Source organism: Grammomys surdaster, unplaced genomic scaffold, assembly GCF_004785775.1.
Source record: "Grammomys surdaster isolate TR1022 unplaced genomic scaffold, NIH_TR_1.0 125863, whole genome shotgun sequence".
Taxonomy (NCBI): domain Eukaryota; kingdom Metazoa; phylum Chordata; class Mammalia; order Rodentia; family Muridae; genus Grammomys; species Grammomys surdaster.
The window spans coordinates 1156136-1176032 of NW_021620689.1; the positions used below are offsets into that span (position 1 = coordinate 1156136).

The window sequence follows — 19897 nt, forward strand, 5'->3', positions numbered from 1 at the left end:
GAAGGCTTAGCCTACAGCTCAGGAGTACAGGATATACAGTCCAGGCAGCTCTGGACCCTCTTGCAGCCTCAGCTCAGGCCAATGGGCTGGTGAGGCAAAGAGCCAAGAGGCAGGAGAGTGGGACTAGCTGGCTGCCCCTTAGCAGAGAAGAGAGTATGTGGAGGGGTAGTTAGCCTTCACAGGAGCCAAAGAGAGCACCACAGGTTCACAATGACTCCAAGCTCAAAGAGACACAAGAGAAACATCATGGGCTTTCCACACAGGAAATAGTTGCTTGCAGGTCACTGGGGCTTCCTAACTTTGCTGGGTTAGGAACTACTGTTAATACTGGTTAAAGCCTAAACTTCTAGTTAACATGAGATTTGTGTCTGACACAAAAGGTCATCCCTAAGGCTGTGGTTTTATTGCTTTGCAGGAGATTAATCTCTTTTGTGTGTAACCCGGCTGTTCTACTCTATGTCCCTGCAAACCCCAATACTCATATCATTCTTCAAATGCAGTGCTTCATGGCCGGGCTGTTCCCTCCTGACTCAGAAACATCCCATCTACTCTTTCTTCAGGCTGATATGTTTCAAAAATAAATTCTTGGATAACAGAGACTGGTTGCAAGCCAGGACTGGGGAAACTGAGTCCCTTCTCTGTTCTTTCCCACTTCCCATCACTAAGCTGCTTTCCAGCTTGATCCGAAGCCCATCCCACTTCACCCCTACCCCAGTGTCAGCCTCTGATCATTAAAAGGGATGTAGGCTGGAACCCATAAAGCGGACATGGCACAATGCTTGGGTGTCCTGTGATCTCTGAGATGCCCCTTTTTGGTGCCAAACTCCCGCTCCTCCTGCATTCCCAGGAGGACCCTTTATGGAAGGCACTGCATGTATTCATCTCTCCGTGTCAGAGAAGAGGACTTGGAATTCAAGCAAAAAAGGCTCATCCTAATCTTCCCAAATAAATAGAGTCAGCCTTCCAAGACCATGGGCATCTGTGAATTCAACCAACCATGGAGGTATCTCCCTCCTCCTCTCTCCGTGGTTCTGTATATATGTGTGTATGTATATGTATATATAAAATTGCTCACATATGTTGAATATTCAGACTTTCTTTCTCATCATAATTCCATAACAATACAGTGAACCACACAGCATTTACCTTGTATTGTGTACTGTAAGATATCCAGAGCTGATTTAAGGAGGACAAGAGCATAGATTAGGAATATGTAAATACGATGCAATTTTATACAAGAGACTTTGAGCATTGTGCTGTCTAGTTTTATGTCACCTTGACACAAGCTAGAATTATCTAAGCTAGAATTATCTAAGAAGAAGAAGCCACAATTGAGAAAATGCAAGTCTCCGTACGGGGTCCTGTCATGATTAATGACTGATGGAGGAGAACTGAGCCCACAGTGGGTGGAGCCACCCCTGGACAGGTGGTCTTGGGTTTTATAAGAAACCAGGCTGAATAAACATAAGGGAAAAAAAAAGCCAGAAAGCAGTACTCTCCATGGCCTCTGCATCAGCTCCTGCCTCCTGGTTCCTGCCCTGCTTGGGTTGCTGCCGTGACTTCATCCATAATGAACTGTGACGTAGAAAAGGAAATGAAAAAACCAAAAACCTCTTCCTCCCCAAGTTGCTTTTGGTCATGGTGTTTCATCACAGCAATAGAAATCCTAACTGTTACAAGCATCTATAGAAGTTACTATCCAAGGGGGTCCTGGAGCCAACCCCCACCCTGCTGTGAATACTATGACTATCAAGGGACAATTTACTGTATGGCCTTGCTTCCAGGCCAGTGTTTAGGATGAGGAGGAAGCTGGATAGGAGCAGAGGATGTAGGGAAGGGAGTCAACACTCAGATGGCCAGAGGGTGTCTAGACGGTACCAATCTCAGTGGAGAGTGAGTCTGGTGACCATCACGCCATTTTAACTTTCAGAACTTCTTCCTCATTTTATGTGAGTGAAGAACACTGGGGTCAGGGTGGGGTTTGCAGAAGAGGTAACCTGAGCAACACTTCAAGAGGCAGTGGGTTAGGCCGGTGAGGAAGGCTTCCAAAGGAGTTCGGCCGACCTCCTGGTCTGCCCACTCTCCATTGGCTCACCCACCATGCCACGAGGAAGACGCAGGTCCTCACTAGAGGCCAGTGCTGCGTTCTCAGACTCCCCAGTCCACAGAACTGTGAGCTAGAGAAACTCTTGTTGCTTGTGGTTTTCTCGGACTATGGCATTCTGTAACATCACCTGCTCAGAAACTCTACCTCTGCATCTTGCTTTCCCATGCCCGTCTCCAGTTTTCACTGAACAACCTCTGCCCTCCCTACCTTCCCGAGCTTCTCATCCTAAGCCAGATGCTTTTGTACATATTCCAGCCATGAGACATGGGTAGCTCAAAGTGTCTGCATCTGTTCTCTGAGGCTCAAACATGTAGCGATTCTTCCTGGAAGTGTCCCTTGATTGTTCCTTTACACACACCCAAGTCTATCAATGACCCAGCTCTGGTACTGGGACCCGAGGCTTTCATCCTAACAGGCAGCGACTGTTAAGGTCTGGGGTCTGCCATCCTTATGAACTCCTAAGCATTCTTGACCCTGCCCCGCTGTGGAAAGAAGGGGTTTCTGAGCATTCTTGATCCCTATTGTGGAAAGAAGCATCAGGTCAGCCAGGCTAGTAACATCCTGCATGTTTCAGTGTTCACCTCCTTGGAGGCTCTCTGTGAGGACGTAAGTTGGGAGTAGGTTGGAGAATTGCCTTGGAAGGAGGGTGAGCCTCTGATGGAAGTCTGCTCCTAGACCTAGGCCTAAGAGCCCCTTCCAGGGAGTCCCAGAGAGTGAGGCAGATTTTTGCTTTGCAGTGTTGTGTGGAAGTTTGGGGCTGGAGCTGAGCTTCAGGGTCTATGTCTGATGCTCAGCCGTCTCAGCATGAGGCTCTGCCAGGGCCACTGACTCAGTTTACCCATCTCTGGGCCCAGAGGCCAACCTGACTCTGTATAAAGGATGACATCTCTGTTTTGGTGGGGAGCAGTGGTTCTCAACCTGTGGGTTGAGACCCCCTTAGGGATCACATATCAGATATCATGTATATCAGATATTTACACTATGATTCAAAACAGTAGCAAAATTATAGTTATGGCGTAGCAATGAAATAATTTCATGGTTGGAGGCCACTACAACATAAGGAAATGTAAAAGGGGTCGCAGAATTAAGATGGTGGAAGGCTCATGTGACAGTAAAGCTGCTCTCCCTGGTCCCTAGCTGCAGCGGGGGTGAAGGGGGTGTTGCTTTTTTTTTCATGGCTGTGACAAAATCCCTGACAGACCAGCTCAAGCAAATAAAGACTTATTCCAGCTTCCGGTTTCAGACACTTGGATCCCATCATAGTCAGGGGAACAGAGGGAAAGCAGTTGACACTGCAGAGAAGGAATGTGTTGAAACAAGTATTCATACCGTGGTGGACCAGGAAACAGACAGTGTGGCAGGACCCAGGGGCTGCGTGTGACCCTGAAGGATCTATTTCAGCAGCTGTCCCTACCTCCTAAGGTCCTAGAGTCTCCAAAAATACCACCACCAGCTATAGAACAAGTATCCAAAGCATGAGCTGAGGCAGTCAGGGGACAGTCTGGATGTAAGTTCTAATGTGTGGCAGGGCATGGAGTTACTCCCTCGATGGCGGTCTCCCATCTGGGCTTCTCTACAAAGTTTCCGGTGGCCAGTGGCACACAGCACCCCCATCCCTATGGTATGATGGCAGTGACATGGAGTTGCTGGAGAAGAGGCCTCTTTGTCCAGCTCTTGTTTTCGTGGTTTTTTGTTCAAACTACCCCGGGCCAAGACCCTAAGTGCTCAACACGGTGAACTGTGGGCAACTCTGCAGCTTGGCAAAAAGTTGCATTTCCGATGCCAAATGTTGACACACTGAATTCACTGTCGACTGGGGACCTTTTAGAAACGTTCAGCATAACATAATAGACTAATTCATTAGCACCCCATGGGTCTGAATGGGAAGAAGCCGATGCTCAGGAAACATGGCCTCAAGGAACGACAGATGAAAATATCTTTCCCATGATGTAACTGTTATTGCCGGGAAGTGGCATTAATTGTGATTGCTTATCTATTAATTTATTATAATTCTCTCTTTTTTTTTCACCTCCAGGCTCTTACCTACACATGACATGCACCAGGGCCTCAGCTGGGGCTGATTAGCACAGGGTTATCTGGGAACGGCTCAAAGCTGCCTGACATGGATAATGGCAGCTAGGGTAATTAAAATGTCTTCTGCGTGGGAGAAGTGACTTTGGAGAAATTTTTCGAGGGGAAAGGTTGATGATGTATATTTTCTAAGATAAATGCCAAATACCATTGCCCTTCCCAACGCAGCTACCACTGACCAATGGGCATGAAAGGGGAGAGTCACGAGGTAGAACCCTGAGCCAACAGGGCTGGAAGGAAGATCTGGAAGCTGGCAACAGGCTGTGCTAGGGGAAGAGGACCCAGGGGACACAGTGGATGCCCTGACACATGGGGGCAGTGTACTGGGATTGTTGTGGAAGACATCTGATACACATTTCTCTGTAAAGCTGTCTGCTTGCAATGTGGAGGCCACGTATCCCTTGAAGGGCCTGGTCTCCTAGCCCTCAGAATGGGGGTGGGAGAAAGATGAGTGCTCTGGAGCAGCCACAGGGCAAGACCCAGTGTAAGACCCTAACCCTCTGTCACTGATCAGTTGTGAGATTCTGGGCAAATCATGTGATGCCCAGATGCCGTTTTCCCATCATTTGTTGTGGAGCAGATAGCACATTCTCCTCTGGTGGCCTGGAAGGGGAAATCAGAGGATGCAGGCAAGGCCTTAAGTATGGGCACTGCTGGGATTCGTGAGGTTTCTGTTTACCCCATTAGTGTCAATCACCATGCTGGACCATAATGGCCGGACATCATGAAGAGTCTACCTGCCAGAGGAGGCTAGGGATTCTGCAGTGACAGTTGTCAGAAGAGGGTTTGGCAGCTGGAAAGCTTGCATTGGAGAAAGTTCCTGCTGCCTGCCTGTTGCTGAGTCATCTCTCTGAGCCTCGGTTTCCATTTTCTGGGGAAATTGGAGTGTCACGGCTCCCTTGAGATTTGTTGTGAGGGATGGAGGACACACAGGAAGCAAAGCAGGAGGTGCTCAACGGGTTAATTTGACCCTTACATGGTTGTGAGTGCCAAGTGTTGTCCCAAGCATCTCCCACACTCGATGCTCTGGACTCACCCTTCTCAAGTAACATCACTATCTTCAATGTTTACAGATACAGGCTTGAGGCAAAGAGAAGGGAGGTGCCTTGTCTAAGGAACTGAAGCATCTTTTTTGGGTGGTGTTGTGTGAGTGGTATGTATATGGTGTATATGGTGTATACACACACACACACAAACGCACACACATACACACACGTTTGTACAGAGACTAGAGGAAGACTTTGGGTGTTCTGATCTATTGCTCTTTGAAAAAGGACTCTCACTGAACATGGAGCCAGGAAGCCCCGGCCATCTTCTGTCCTCAACGGCTGAGGTTGAAAGTGTGCATATAGCCACACCTAGCTTTTTATGTGGGTTCTGTGGATTTGAACTTGGTTCTCACACTTGAGTGAGCAGCAAGTGCTCTTAACCACCGAGCCATCTCCCCTTCCAAAGGAAGTATCTTACTCCCAATCAGACACACTGAAGTTCATGATCTTAACTGCCTGTTGCCAGTGATGATGAGAACTGATCTTGCTGATTACGGTCTAATTTGTATGGTGGCCATTCATCCATTCATCTCTTGCTCCGGCATCACAGAGCACCTGCTGGGGGCCAGGCACTCCGTGGACACTACAGACAGCCCTGCTCTCAGAAGGAAGTTTCAGAACTTGTGTGTGAGCTTTGTGTTGGGTCGGGCCCATCGCTGTTCATCCTCCTAGCTGAGAGCCAGGAAGCCAGCATTTGTTGGTGGTTGTCAGGTAAATGAGCAGCTGCGCTAGGGAAGCAAGGTCTAGGATGAATGGGGCCCTGCGTGGGGGTAGACAAGAGGTCTGGGGTGCTAGAATGCTTTTTCTGAGACCTTTGATCTTGACATCCATGGACAGTGGCATCGCTGCCGAAGGAACAGGGTAGGGATGGGGCATGAGAGTGCTGCCATCTCTAGTCTTGGTCTGGAGCCCCAATAGGGAATGGGCACCTTGTCCTAAGCTGCTGGTGACTGTCTAGGACACAGAATGGCAGTAAGTAGCTGAGGTGAGGTGGGGGCCCTTAGGGAGAAAGTGTCTGGTCTCAGCCCCTGGTCCCTGTCTCCCCAAGGTACTTTGATCAGGTGCCCAGGTCTGATTCACAGCCAGCAGGATGGGTAAGGTGACCCTGAGCTCTGCATGGGCACAGGGTGCTGTGTGACAATCAGGGTATTGCGGTGACTATACTGTGCTCGAGAGAAACCCTCGACGGCAGCCACGGCCTGCTGCTGAGGTATAAGTCTGACAGAGGCAGACTGCAAACTAAGAATACAACCCGGACCTGTGAGAGCATGGCAGGTTCTCCAACTCCAGAGTGAGTCAACTCTTCAGAGGCTGCCATCACTGGAGAGCTAACCCGCGCCTCGGTCTTTGCTTACTTACGCGCTTCCTTCTGTGTGGAATACCCTTCCTCTCTCCCCCAACCGTTGGTGCTCTCCTGTTGATTCTTCAAGGCCTCGCTCAAGCACCTGCTTTCCTAGGACTCCTACCGCAAACATCCCATCTTCTACCAGCCCCACGGCTCCTAGTATCTCTTTGTGCTGTCACCTGAGATCACGAGCCGGCTGTACCAAAGCCAGATGTGAAGAGGAAGACAGAATCACCAGGTAGGTCCAAATGAATGGTAGTGGGTGCTCTATACTGAACAAATCATCTCGAAGATGGTAGGGCTGCAGAGGTGGGGGCTACAGGTCCCCAAATGGGGGATGGCAGGGAGGGTGGGTGCCGCCGGCCCCAAGGCTAGGCAGCGCAGCGCTGGTGCCCTCTTGGTCACAGAATGCCATCATTCTGCTGAGCTCAGACCACAACTAATTATTCTAATGGGTTTAAATGGCCTTAAATGTTCTCAGAGTTTGGACAGGACCCATCTGGAGCCGGCAGGTGGGCTGGTCCCAGTGACTGCAAGGGGCTGACTTCAGCATGGATAGTGCAGGGTCCTAGGTGGTCTTTCGAGGCACCACCTAGGAGGTCTGAAGAGAGGCAACGGACTCTCTCCAGCTCTACACCAACCAAGCTCTGCCCTCACCCCTGGGCCTAATCAGCTTACCAAGCCTCCCAAGAAGGTAGAAGCCCATTTTTTTTTTTTTTTTTTTTTTTTTTTTTTTGCAGAGGAAGAAACTGAGGCATGGACGGTTAGTGCCTTACCCAGGGCCCCCACACTAGTCCACAGAGAAGCTGTTTTCCACTCTGGCTCCAGGGACCATGCCTGTGCCTTTTCAAAGGTGGGTAGGTCACAAAGATTTCATTGTGGCCTCACCTGGAGTGACACTAGAACCTTAAGAAGGTTTAGCTCTCTTCCAACTATAGCACCTGTCCTCAGCAGGCTGGCCCAGGCCCAGGTCAAGTAACCTTCATTCAAGGAGGTCCCACCCTTCCTTGAAGGACCCGGAGGTACATTACCAGAGTGGTGAAGATGAAGTGGTAGTATTCCGTCATCATGCCCATGGCCATGGCCTGTGGAGAAGCAGAGTGTCAGCCGGCAGCACGGAATACCCTGAGAGCCCTCTATTCACTAGGGCGGGGGAGTTGGGGGACAGGAAAGGCTGTGGACTGTGTAAGATTATCTGCTCAGTGTTAGAGTGAGACTTTGGGTAGGACATGGACTGCCTGGCAGACAGCAACAAGTTCCTACCACAAATGTGTAGAAAAATCACCTGGGGGGGGGTTCATTGTGGAGTTTTGGGCCACTTTCTCCATAAGTCCCCAGCTCTTCAGGCTAGCAGGGAGATGTCCAGCTGTCTGGATTTTCAGTCAGTATCTCTGGACCTGTCACTCAGACAGAAGCTTGGGCTGCCTTAAGAGCCTAGCTCTGCATGGTTGAACTCCCTGACTCAGCCAGGCTTGAGAGGGATGTCCCCAGCATGAGTGTCCCCCAGGAGCAATGAAACCTGCATGCTTCCCTGATCCTGTCAGGCCACACGACATGCCACACACCCCTCTGGGGTTCTTACACAGCAGCAAAGGTCTCTGCGTGATGTATCTTGTGTGTTTTATTAGAAGCCTGTAATCTATAACACTAATGACTGTAATGCATTTTCTACAGAGTTCCTCAGAAGGCAGGGCCCACCAAGGGCTCTGGAGGAAAATGTCACAGGGTCAAATATACCTTGAACCGCTGCATGTTTTCTGTCACCCTTGATGCGCTGGGAGGTCTGGAAGGAGGCCAGCAGCCAGAAAAGGCCTAAGCCTCCTTTTAATCCACTTTTAGCTCAGTACAGGGTCCTTGTCTGTAACTCTAGATGTTTTCCAGTCACACAGACCTGGGGCTAATCTGAACTCCTAGTGGGGTGACCTCGGGCCCGCTGCTCTCCCTTCAGCCCTGGTCTCTTCACTTGTCAACTGTCTGTAATAATAAGGCCCTGCTTTCAGGGTCACTGAGGAGGGGCAGACACCCGCTGAGTGACTCTTAGGTAAGGCAATGTTCTGACTGTCATACTGTCACACATGAGGGGTCTGAGGGGAAGCCATAGGACAATGCAGGTTACAGGACTTCTGCATGGAGATCCTGCACAGGGACTAGAGGGTCTCTCCAGGCCCAATGTCAGCTCTGTGCCAGAAACACCATCTCTGCTGCCCTGTCTCACTGATGCCCTCAGAGTTGTCTGAGGTGGGATTATGAATGGACTCTGTTCAGAGGAAGTGGTGGTGGTGACTCTCTCAAGTAACATGGAGGAGGAGAGGCAGGACAATAGGAAAACTCTCCTGCCCCTTAGGCAGGACATCACGTATCTCAAGCTGGTCTTGAACGTGTACAGCTCAAGATGACATTGAATTTCTGAGTCTTCTGCCTTTGGCTTTGAGTGCTGGGATTACAGGCATGTGCCACCATACATGGATTATGTGGTGCAGGGGATTGAGCCTGGGGCCTTGTGTATTTTAGGTACGCACTCTACCAATTGAGCTATATCCTTAGGACACAGACACTCTGCACCTCTCTTAACTCCGCACATCACTACATAGCCCAGGTTGGCTTTGAACTCATGATTCTCTTGATTTTGATGTAGGTGACCCATGCAGGAGGAAGAACCACCCTCTTCTTCTGCCATCATTGCAAATCTCAGCACACTGTTTAAAGAGCAGTCTCCTGGTCATAAAGAGTGCCGTGGCTATGGGGAATTATTCCCTGGGAGAGGCAGTGAAGCATCTGTGGACTGCTGAGAAGCCAAGGCCCTTCGCGGACCCTGTGCACCCCGTCACCACCATTCTCTTCTCATGCCTCTCAGCAGCCTGGTGGAGGCGGGCTAGGAGGCAGTGTTTATGCTGGGGAAGTTTGAGTACCAGGACACGACACAGGGTAGATTATACATCTTTAACACAACCGGACTAAAGGACCGTTATACTGTTAGCACAACTGAAGCACATAGAGTCATAGTGGCCCCGGAAGGAGACAGCTAGGATGCTTCCCGAGGTGACGCTCTCCATCTGTCCGTGGGGAAGGGGAGGTAGAGCCACAGCAAGTCCCCATCCAACCCCCCCAGCTTGGTTAGCGCTCGCCCACCTACCTGCTTGAGGATCTGGGCTGCCATGGTGTGGCTGCAGTCAAAGATGATCCGGAACTCCCGGCCCCGCTTCATCTCTTTGAGCAAGGGGCGTGAGTCATCCGAGTCGATGGGAAGCTGGCGAATCTTCAGGCGGATGTTGTACCTAGATGGGGCCATGATGAGTTCCTGCAGCCGGATGAGACCTGAGGGGCCAGGGACACAGAAGACACACTTGTACGTGCACGTATAAACCCTCTCAGGCATCCACTCGGATGCCTCCATGAAGCCTTCCTTGTTTGCTCTGTTCAGAAGCAGTTCTCTACCCTCAGACAACCCCATATCCATGCCAGCTTAGGGGGCTTTTCCCTTAGCTGCCTCTGCCTGGCCCCCATCCTCTCTCAATCTGCCATGACTAGAGCCCCCTAGCACCTGGCTCAGGGCCCGGACACTTAAGGAGTACTCAAACAACATTTTTGTAGTTGGATGGACTTACTGTTTTCCTCTCCCCACACTGGAAAAAAAAATCTATCCTCCACCTTGGCATTTTGTAAAACCACTTAATCTGTGGACTTCCAGGGAAAACGGAATGTCACTTCCTGGAGACAAATGGCTTGCTTAGGTCTAATTAAGTTCATTTCCTTCCCTATTTCAAGCTCCATTCTTGCTGACTCCTCTGTGGATTCTGGGAGGGAGGCTGCTCGCTGCTCTCTATTGCCTCTACCCAGGCCCACTGAAGGAGGGGCTGAGCCAGCAGGTGCACGCTCCCCACTGCATTGTGTCCCCAGCTTAGGCTCAGTGGCTGCACACTGTTCACACACCCGTGTCCCACCCCCCACTCTCATATCCCAGTTTTCCTTGGGATAAATAAATGGGAGATGTGCCAGCCCTCCCACCCCCACCCCCTCTCTGAGTTGATGGGACTGAGGAAGGATCCAATCCAGCTCTAAGAGTAAAGCCCATGGGCCCAGCATGGCCAACCTACACATCCTCTGGTCAAAATGGATTAATTCGTGCCAGGTAAGAAACCTGCACACTTGCTTTATGCAAATAAAGAAGGAGTAAGTCTGGGGACACCACAGGTAACCAGAGATAAGATCCATCAAGGCAGATGTCAGAGAAGATGAGAAGAGGGGAAGCTTGTCCTGATGACACACATGTGAACCTCTAGGTCAAACAGTACTGTAAACTGACGCTGTCCTCCAGTGTTTTCATAAACGCTGCACATAAGAACCACACACATGCACACATACGTATCTGTTTAAGCTAAAGTGCACTGAATTAACGTTTATAGTCAGCTGTTACTGTGTATCCTATCTGCACTGAATTAACCTTTGTGGTCAGCTGTTACAGTGTTTCCTATCTGGGCAGCCTCTCCCCACTCTGACATTCAACTCTAGAACCCTTCCACTGGAATCGCAGTTTCCAAAACAGTCCCTAGGACTCAGCCTAAGCCTACCCAGTTCTCCCTTTCCTGGGAGTTTGCTTCCACCAGCCTCCTGGGTCCGGGACCCAAACCTCTCAAAGAATCCCCAAACTTCCATGGGTTCTGGATGCACATGTGAAAGAATTTGGGTTTGAACAGGCCTATGAGCCCCTAGCACCATCCTAGGCAACAGAGGGGATCACTAGACTTCAGCCAAGGAGGGGCCGTAAGCTACCCCTATCTCATCCGGAAGCCCAACTTCTCCAGCAGTTCTGGGTTCTTCCACTGTTACTGCTGGCCTCTCAGATCTGTTACCTGGAGGCCCTCCATGCCCACTTCACTCCTGCCTGTTCCTTTTTCTGACCCTGATCGGAATTACCAGGCCTGTGGGCTCTGGAGACCCAGATATTGAGGACAGGGACAGGTTAGATGCTGGAGTAGAAGCCACTGGGGCTGGCTTGTCAGCCAAGCACATCACTCCGTGTAATGCATAACGACCCACATCCTCTAGCAGCAAATGTCAGACTTCCTTCCCATCAGTGTAGTCCCCGAGGAGACTGTGGCTCCTTCTGGCCCACCTCCAGAGGACTGGGCTGTCTGTGTTTGCCTGAGACCGAGCTTTCTTTTGCCTGTCTCCTTAATCAATCCCTCCCAGAATATCCACACTGAATCACGGTTGTTGGAACGGCGTGTTTTTCACTTACGAAGCACTTCTGTGCTCATGGCCCCATTTAACCATCTCCATCCAGAGCCTGGGAGGCACACAGAGCTCAAACCTTCATGCTGGCGGAGAGATAAGGAACCAGAGAGCCACCGGAGGTTAAGGGACCACCCCTAATTTTGAACCAGGTCACAAATGGGATTGGTTTTTGAGAAACAGTGTTTTGCCTTCTAAGCAGAGACCTTTTTCTCCACCCTAAGGCCTTTTTCCTCCCTAAGCCTTTTTCCTTTCAGCCTTGGCAGAAGTCTGTGCACAGACTGGATTAGGAAATGAAAACATGGTGAGGCTCAAAGGTCACCTCCTCCACAGCCACTCTCCTTGAGGCTACTACCGTGAAACAATGAGCCACCTCCCCACCCCTTCCTAAATCCATACCCTTTGCACGGAGCTGGGCAGTGCCCGCTCACCAGGCTCAACCCTGTCATTTGGTTTGGTTGGTGCGATATTAGCAGGCATCATGGAACCCCATCCTGGCGGATCCTTTTGCTCCTTGGCCATAGTTAGGACAACAATGCCTGGGTGAGCCTGCTGGAGGACAGCAACACAAGGCAGAGAGCCAAGGCCAGCCCAGAGCTACCAGCAGGCAGGCAAGTAAGCTAGCTGAAACCAGAGGAGCAGCTGGCCAGGCCCAGTAAGCCGCTGACCTTGTGGACTCAGGAGCTAGAGAAATGTTTGTTGTTTTAGGCCACTGAATTTGGGGGGAGGGTGTTGTTACCCAGCTTATTATAGAAAGGGCTAACAGATGCATCCTGGGCTGGCGTGCCAAAAGAAGGCTGGCAATGTGCCAGTCCTCGTGACTGTCCAGAGCCAGCCAGTGGCACTCTCACTCCCATTTGACAGTGCCTAGGAGTCGTGGGCATGGTCTTCTAGAAGGTGCAAAGGCAGATCTATCTTGTTGACAAGGGGTATGAGTCGCATTAAGACAAGTTCCTTTGTCTCCTTCCTGCTTGGGGTACTGGCCTCTAAAATGATGTCTGGAGCTGCAGCAACACTGGTGTGCCAAGGAGGAGGAGGTGGTCAAGAGGACGTAACAATGTCCACCCAGGCTCTGACCTTGTCAAGCAGCTAAATAAGCCTTAGAAATGTCTAGCCCACACCCCCTAGCCACAACAAAACAAAACAAAACAAAACAAAATAAAACAAAACAAAACAAAACAAAAGAAAAAAGTGGCAACTGCTTGAACAGATCCTATCAGTTAAACCATGGGGCTAGCCCTGTTACTGAACACACTGTGCTTCCCACCTTGTGGTGGTCTCGCCTGGGGAAATGTCTTGGTTAGAGGGCTTCTGCTTCCCACTGATTATTTTTGAAAGCTGTATTCTTCAGGGCAGCTCTGAATCCTAGAACCCACTGTTTTCTTGACCAAGCCCCATCTCTCATTGCCTCCGCTCCAAGGACTTTTTAAACTGAACTGAATTGAGACAAATTGAAAATCAAACTGAATTAAATGATAATGAAGTACTGTAAGAAAAAAGTATTTCACGCACTGGGAAGGTGAAGAAAGGAAGGCATGGGTATCCCACTTTCTCTTTTTGGGATGGCTAATCAGATTACAGGAGAGTGGGGCTACTGGGCATGTATCTCGGTGGTCAAGTGCTGGCCTAGGTTGCCCAAGGCCCTGGGTTTGAGTTTTAGCATCCTGTACAAAGAAAAACAGGAGGGGGATGATACCATCCAGAAGTCATCGGCAATTCCAGGCCATCAAAGCTGACGATCAAGTGACAAGGATCTGTGCGTAGAGCCGGGGCTCAAGGCAGGAAGCGCCAGGCTTAAGCGTGAGCTCCGAGCAATGCCACTAACATGGTGCTTGTCATCCTGGCATATCTCTTTGCAAAGATTTGCCCTCCCACCCCACCAATCCTAGAGGCCCTGCACCCTGGGAAATGGTTCAAGCCAGTATCTGCTCTACCCACTCTACCATCCTGTCCACATCTGTTTCCTCTCTTTGGCTCCCAAGTTCTCTTCCGAGCAATCCCTTGAAGTAAAAGAAGCCTGCCCTCTTTGTTCTTTGGGTACCATCCAGGGACCCGCCCTCCAGCTTTTATGCTCTCCTTCCAGCCTTTCTCACACGCTGCTCTCTGGGGTGTCTGATGAATCTCGGCTTTCATTATTCCAAGGCTATGCTTGATAGCACTCAGTGGTGCTCCGTTACTCACAACATAAAGTCTGAAGCCTGAGGCCGGATGTCAGGCCTGCACAGCCAGGTGAATCCTATCTGTTCTGCTTTCCCCGTTCACACTCCACACTCAGGCTGGCATCTCCAAAACACTGCCCCATGTTGTTCCAAGCTGCCCCACACTGTCCCAGGCTGCCCCACCTCTTCTCCTGTGCTCATACTGTCCCTTCCGCTTGTTGTGCCCGCAACATGCCCTATTCTGTCCTTCTGTCCATCTATCTTTAAGGCTCAGGGCAAATCTCTCCCCTTCTCTGGTAAATCAGCACACACTGGTCAAGGACACAAAGCTCTCTTCCAACCTGAGTATCTGGAGTTCTGAGTTCTTGTCATTGCCATTTGAATCTCAGCTCCGATGGCCAAGTGGCACCCGTGCCCTGTAGCTGGGCATCTGCTCTCCTAGAATATGATTAACTCCTCAAAAAAAAAAAACATAGGGTGGTGGTATCTGCATTTCTGCACCCTTATACCATTTCCTGCAAGGCTTATTAGAGTTTAATTCAACATGATTTCAACTCACTAATTCAAGTCAGTTCAACCAATGCTTTTAAAATGTCCATATTGTATCAATCCCCTGTGCTAAAATCCTAGAAACACAGAGAACCTATGGTCTGGAAGCAGAAATGGGCTCACAGGCAAATGTATTTATAGAGATTCTCAACCTGTGGGATGCTACCCCTATAGGAGTCACCTTGTCAGATATGCAGGATATTTACATTACAATTTGTAACAGTAGCAGAATTACAGCGATGAAGTAGCAACAAAATAATTTTATGGTTGGGGTCACCATGACATGAGGAACTCTAATTAAAAGGTCTCAGCATTAGAGAGATTGAGAACCACTGGTTTAAAAAGATAAGACCACCATGTTACAGTGAAGTTAGAAGGCTAGACACTGTGGAGTGCCCTGTGGTGACAGCATCTCGAGCTCGGATTTCAGGGGATGGGCTGGTAGTAACATGGTAAGTCTGTAGCTATTTACAGGACTCTAAGATGGACAGACAGTATCCTGATCACTCTGTCTGTGGCTTCCATCCTGCTACTCCTGGCCCCCATTAGGAGGTAATCAAGAGCTAACACGGAACTGCAGGCAGCTCAGTGCCAGAGGGCTTTATAAGGCTGGATGCTCTACTTCTCGATAGACATGGAAAAGCCAGGCCAGATGGGTTAAAGTGACTCGCCAAGGTCACTCTGTCTCTGAAGAGGCTGGGCTAAGAATTGTCTTGAGATTCAAGTCTTTGTGGAAAAAAAAAAGAGCAGGAGCCACTTCCTTGCTGGCTAACAGTAGTGGCCTTGGGCTCAGACAGATCTGCAGAGTGGCTCGGGCTGTGATACTAGCTGCTGACAGTGGGCAGGGACTGTTACCTTGCTGAATCTGCTGCCTTGTTTCTGATTTACCACCACACAGAGTCACTGAGAGATTTGTGAGATTAAATGCTGGCACTGCTTGACTCCGTGGTACACACTGCCGTCTCTCCCGTGCACGAATCCAGAGTTTTGCCTGCTTTGTCTCCAGAGAGTGAGCCTCCAGAGGAGAGGGTGGCTGGAGATGAAGGTGGCTCTGCCGGTGGGTGGTTCTCCTCTCCCGACCCTCCCTGTGTTCACCCGGAATGCACATTTAGCCAAGACAGCGGCTGGGATGTGTCACAGATCACAAGGTCCAAAGGAAAGCCCCAGAATGTTAGCTGGACCCCTTAGTGGCTATCTGTTCTAGGCCCACACCAAGGGGCCCAGGACTTGGGAAGTGAAGGGTAACACACGATACTAAAGAGGGTTTTGTAAGGTAAGTACCATGGTAGTTTTGGATGGCTGGGCAAGACTGGGCTAAGCAGGCCCTGTGCAGAGGAATGCATGCATGTAGATAAGACTCCAGGTGGGCGGGGCATAGGTGCAAGACTGGTGCCTCTGTACGGGGGAGGGGGAGGAGGAGGGGAGACAGAGGGGAGGGGAGGAGGGGGAGGAGGGGGAGGAGGGGGTGTCTAACATTAGCTCATTAGCTGAAACTCAGAACCCAGGTTTTTCTTTCTCCTCACTGGAGGATGAGACCCAAGCCCAGAGCCCCTTTCTACAGGCCTGCCTTAGCTGGGGTCAGTAGTCAGGTAAGTAGACAGGAAGCGGGTTTATAAGCAGTTATACATGAGCAGGAGTGTCTGAGGGAAGGCACAGAAATGCAGGAGGGTATTGCCTGCAGATGTCAGCAGGATCAGTCGCTAACCATCCCCTGACTTCCATCCAGGTTTCTAGATGCGCTCTTCCCTCTTTATTCCATAGCTCTTCCGTGAGTTGAGGGCACAGAATGGCAACCCAGCCAGCAGGCAGGAGAGCTGGGATTTACATGTAGCACAGACATAGCACAGGCCGGGCCACACTGAGAGTAAACTGTGGACGGGTGCAGAGAATACCGACATGCCTCCTGCAGGTGGGAGGATAGGATGTAGGTGTGTGGGCAGGGCTTGGGTGGCCATGGAAGTGTGAGCCCAGGTCAATGCCCAGCATGCACCAAGCACAGGTCTCTGTATTCTGCTGCAGAAGATGATATAGGCCTGCTGGGGAGGGGAGAGTCAGGTGTGAGCCAGGCTGGGGTTGAATAAGGTGTGCGTGCGGCTGGTGGGGGTAGGTATGAGAGATCCCAGGGGGCAAGTGTTAGTATAACTGGCTGCTGTTGGTGTCTGGTGTAAGATGGGACCCTCTCCTCAGAGGCAGCCATGCTAGGCAAGCAGACAACCCTAATCTTGGGGCTCTGGTCCCTCACCCTTCCCCCTGCCCCGATCCTTGGCAGGTCTGGCCACGCACCTGTACTGTCATCATAGACCACGGTGGCTGACCGCCACTTGAGGGACTGGACCAAGTCGAGGATGGCATGACTGAGAGAGGCGTAGTCAGGGTAGAGGTTCACATAGAAGGTATCCTTGTTGTCCAGGGGGTGGTGCTTCCAGCGCAGTTGGATGTGTGGTACCTCCAAGGCGTTGCAGATGGACTGGACTGCATTGGTGCAGGAGCCCTGTGACGGCCCAAAGATGGCTACAACACCCAGCGCCAACTGGTCACAGGCTACAACAGAGGAGGGTGAAATGGGTCAGTGAGGTGCTATGTGCATTGGGAGTGGGCAGTGACTTTGACATTCACACATGGGGAAAAGAGCCAGAGGAACCTTAGGAGGGGGGGTGAGGACAACCCATGAAGTCTCAGTTTCCTCATCTGAGCAATGGGACTGTAATAATCTCTCCTTCATCTGACACCAGGGAGGTAAGAAGAGACAATTATAAGACAAGTTGTGGAGCGCACTGGCCCAGTAACCACACTATTCAATCATGATGTCTTTGTAAGTGGCATCCCAGCTTCCAGACAAACAGGAAGCAAATATCTACTGCCTAGGAACTCCAGCTTCTGCCTCCCGTCCTGGCTTGCTCCCTAAGATCTGATATTAACATCTCCCTTTTCTTTCGGTGACATCATCTGGATATTTAAGATGCCTCTTAGACCTCTGTTCCATCTTCATTTCCATTGCTGTGATAAAACATCCTAAAAGCGACTCAGGAAAGGGTTTATTTCAGCTCAGGGTTCCAAGTCACAGGTCCACTGTAGTGGGAAATCACAGCAGTGGCTTCAAACAACTACTCACATCACATCCACAGTCAAGAGCTGAGAGAAATGAATGCATCCATGTTCACTCGCTTGCTTGTGTTCAGTTCAGTTTCTCTTATACAGTTTAGGAGCCTCTGCCTAGGGAGTGGTGCCACCCACAGTGGACTGTCTCTTCCCACATCTATTAACTCAATTAAAATAACAGACATACCCAGAGGCCAAGCAGGCATAGATGCCACCCTACCACGCCCATCTGAGCCAAGACACCACTATCATTTTCCTGCATTAGATGCCAGCTACCCTCCCTGTTATCTCCTCAGCATTTTAGCAGCCAGAATGAATCTTTCTGTGCATGAGGGTCATGGCACTCCTGTGCCTTCCATCAGTGTAAAAGCCAAAGTTCTTGGAGTGGCCCTAGCAGACCTACTTACTGCAACTTTTCTTCACCTCTGTTCCTATGACCAGAGCTACTTCCCTTCTCCATCTCCCACCCTCGTCTGTCTCCCTCACAGCCTTATAGCTCTGCAGACTTCCAGGGCATTCCCCAAGCACAGTGAGAGCATGCATTCAGTCCCTGAGCTATCCATCTGACGCTTTCCTTTCCCCCAGGTCTCTGCATCTGCAGGTCTTATTAGGGAAGCTATCACTGCCCAGCCTTTAATAGCATCTCAAATCCCCACACCCCTAAGCACTATACCCCACGGGGACTTCACTTTAAATATCCACAAAACAAGGCCTCCAAGACTAAATACAGAAGCATTAGGAGGGCTGGCACATTGTTAAACAAAGTCTGTCTTTTCCTCCTACCATGATGAACACAGAGGTCCCCATACCATCCCTCCTCTTTTACATACAAGCATGCACAAGCATGTGTGTGTCCATGCACATTTATATTTTTCCTCCCCTAATGTTGATAATTCTTTTTAAAGGATAGAAACCCTTGCTACGATGTTCAGACGGAAGACTTGATGGAATGACTTGTGTCATTCCCCTGTACTGCTCGAAAAAAAAATCTGCCCCATGGATCTTCACTTTGCTCTGACATTAACACAGGCCACCAAGGATGCAGTATATCTTCCATCCTTACAATGTACACCTTTTGTGATGCTCCATCTTGGACCAAGGGCTGAGCATCATGCCTGACTGAGACAGGAGACAGCAGATCAGGCACAAAGTATATGACGCAGAAGATAATGTTGAGATACTGATGTTGGACCATAGTACCAGTGGGACGGTGCTGCTGTGGACCATAGTACCAGTAGATGAAGATGTTGCCATAGCAATGATGGAGATGATGGCAATAGAGGCAGGGATGAAGGCGATAGCATGGACCGGGATGACAAGAATTGTGGTGCTGCTGTCTGTGGTGATGAAAGATGACAGCAATGTCCACACTGGACCCCATTCTCCCAAAGATGCAGAGTCTAGACCTACGTGGGCTCATTCCCTATTTCCACCACTTCTTTCTCCTTGTCCCATCTCTACATCTGTTTTCTAGTTCTTCCATGTTTCTTCCATCCTCTGAGGAGCTTCCAGGATGGAAGAACTCTGTTATCAACAAGGCTCAGGACAGGGGTTATCACGGCAGCAGCAACAGCAGCTCTGCTTCCAGATGTTTTCCGGGGCAGCAGCCAACCTTGTCCTGGCAGTCCTGTGCATACACTGCAGTAATTACATTATTTGTGGCTTCAATTTTGAATCCATTTTCTGGTCATTTTACAGTAACTTGATGGTTCACAGTCATTGTAGGAGTCCTCAGCCTGAATACATCCCCCCTTCCATGGCAATTGTAGTTATAGCTGAAATTATCCCAATCAATTTGTGTCTTAAAAGGAATTGAGCCACCCAGAGAATAAGTGCAGGCAGAGGAGTCTGGGGAGCGCTGGGTCGATTCCAGCCTGCTCTGGCCAGGCTTGGAAGGAAACACAGTGCTTTCTGGGCTGCTGGCACAGAGCCTGCTTGGCAGACAGTCTTCTTTTAATTTTCCACAAAACATTTCAAAATAAAGGCAATAGTGAAAGTTCCTTTTAATGGGGAAAAGGCCTCCTGGGCCTCAAGCAGAGGAAGGACTAATTCAGCCAGAATTGGTGGGGTAGGAGGTGCCAGGTTTTGTATTGCTGTGTCCCCTTGCCCCACATGACATAAGGTGGCTGGATCCAGCTCAGGGGTGGCAGGGACGGCGGTGGTGACATCTGTCTAGAATCAATCAATTATCACTGGACTCCTCAGAATTAGCCCTAAGTGCAACTTCTTGGAAGGGTCCTAACAAAGCTCCTAAGGAATGCATCCT

At 50.1% G+C, this 19897-nt stretch overlaps 1 protein-coding gene across 2 annotated transcripts in view; it reads right to left on the minus strand.

The window, feature by feature from the left end:
- The window catches only part of Grik3 (glutamate ionotropic receptor kainate type subunit 3), a 208077-nt gene that overhangs the window by 55674 nt on the left and 132506 nt on the right, over positions 1 to 19897 (minus strand). For both annotated transcript variants that reach the window (XM_028790109.1, XM_028790110.1), the window contains exons 3-5: positions 16816 to 17073; positions 9726 to 9907; positions 7624 to 7677 (exon numbers count right to left, since the gene is read on the minus strand). In XM_028790109.1, the coding sequence (XP_028645942.1) occupies positions 7624 to 7677; positions 9726 to 9907; positions 16816 to 17073 (494 nt within the window). The remainder of the gene's footprint in view (positions 1 to 7623; positions 7678 to 9725; positions 9908 to 16815; positions 17074 to 19897) is intronic.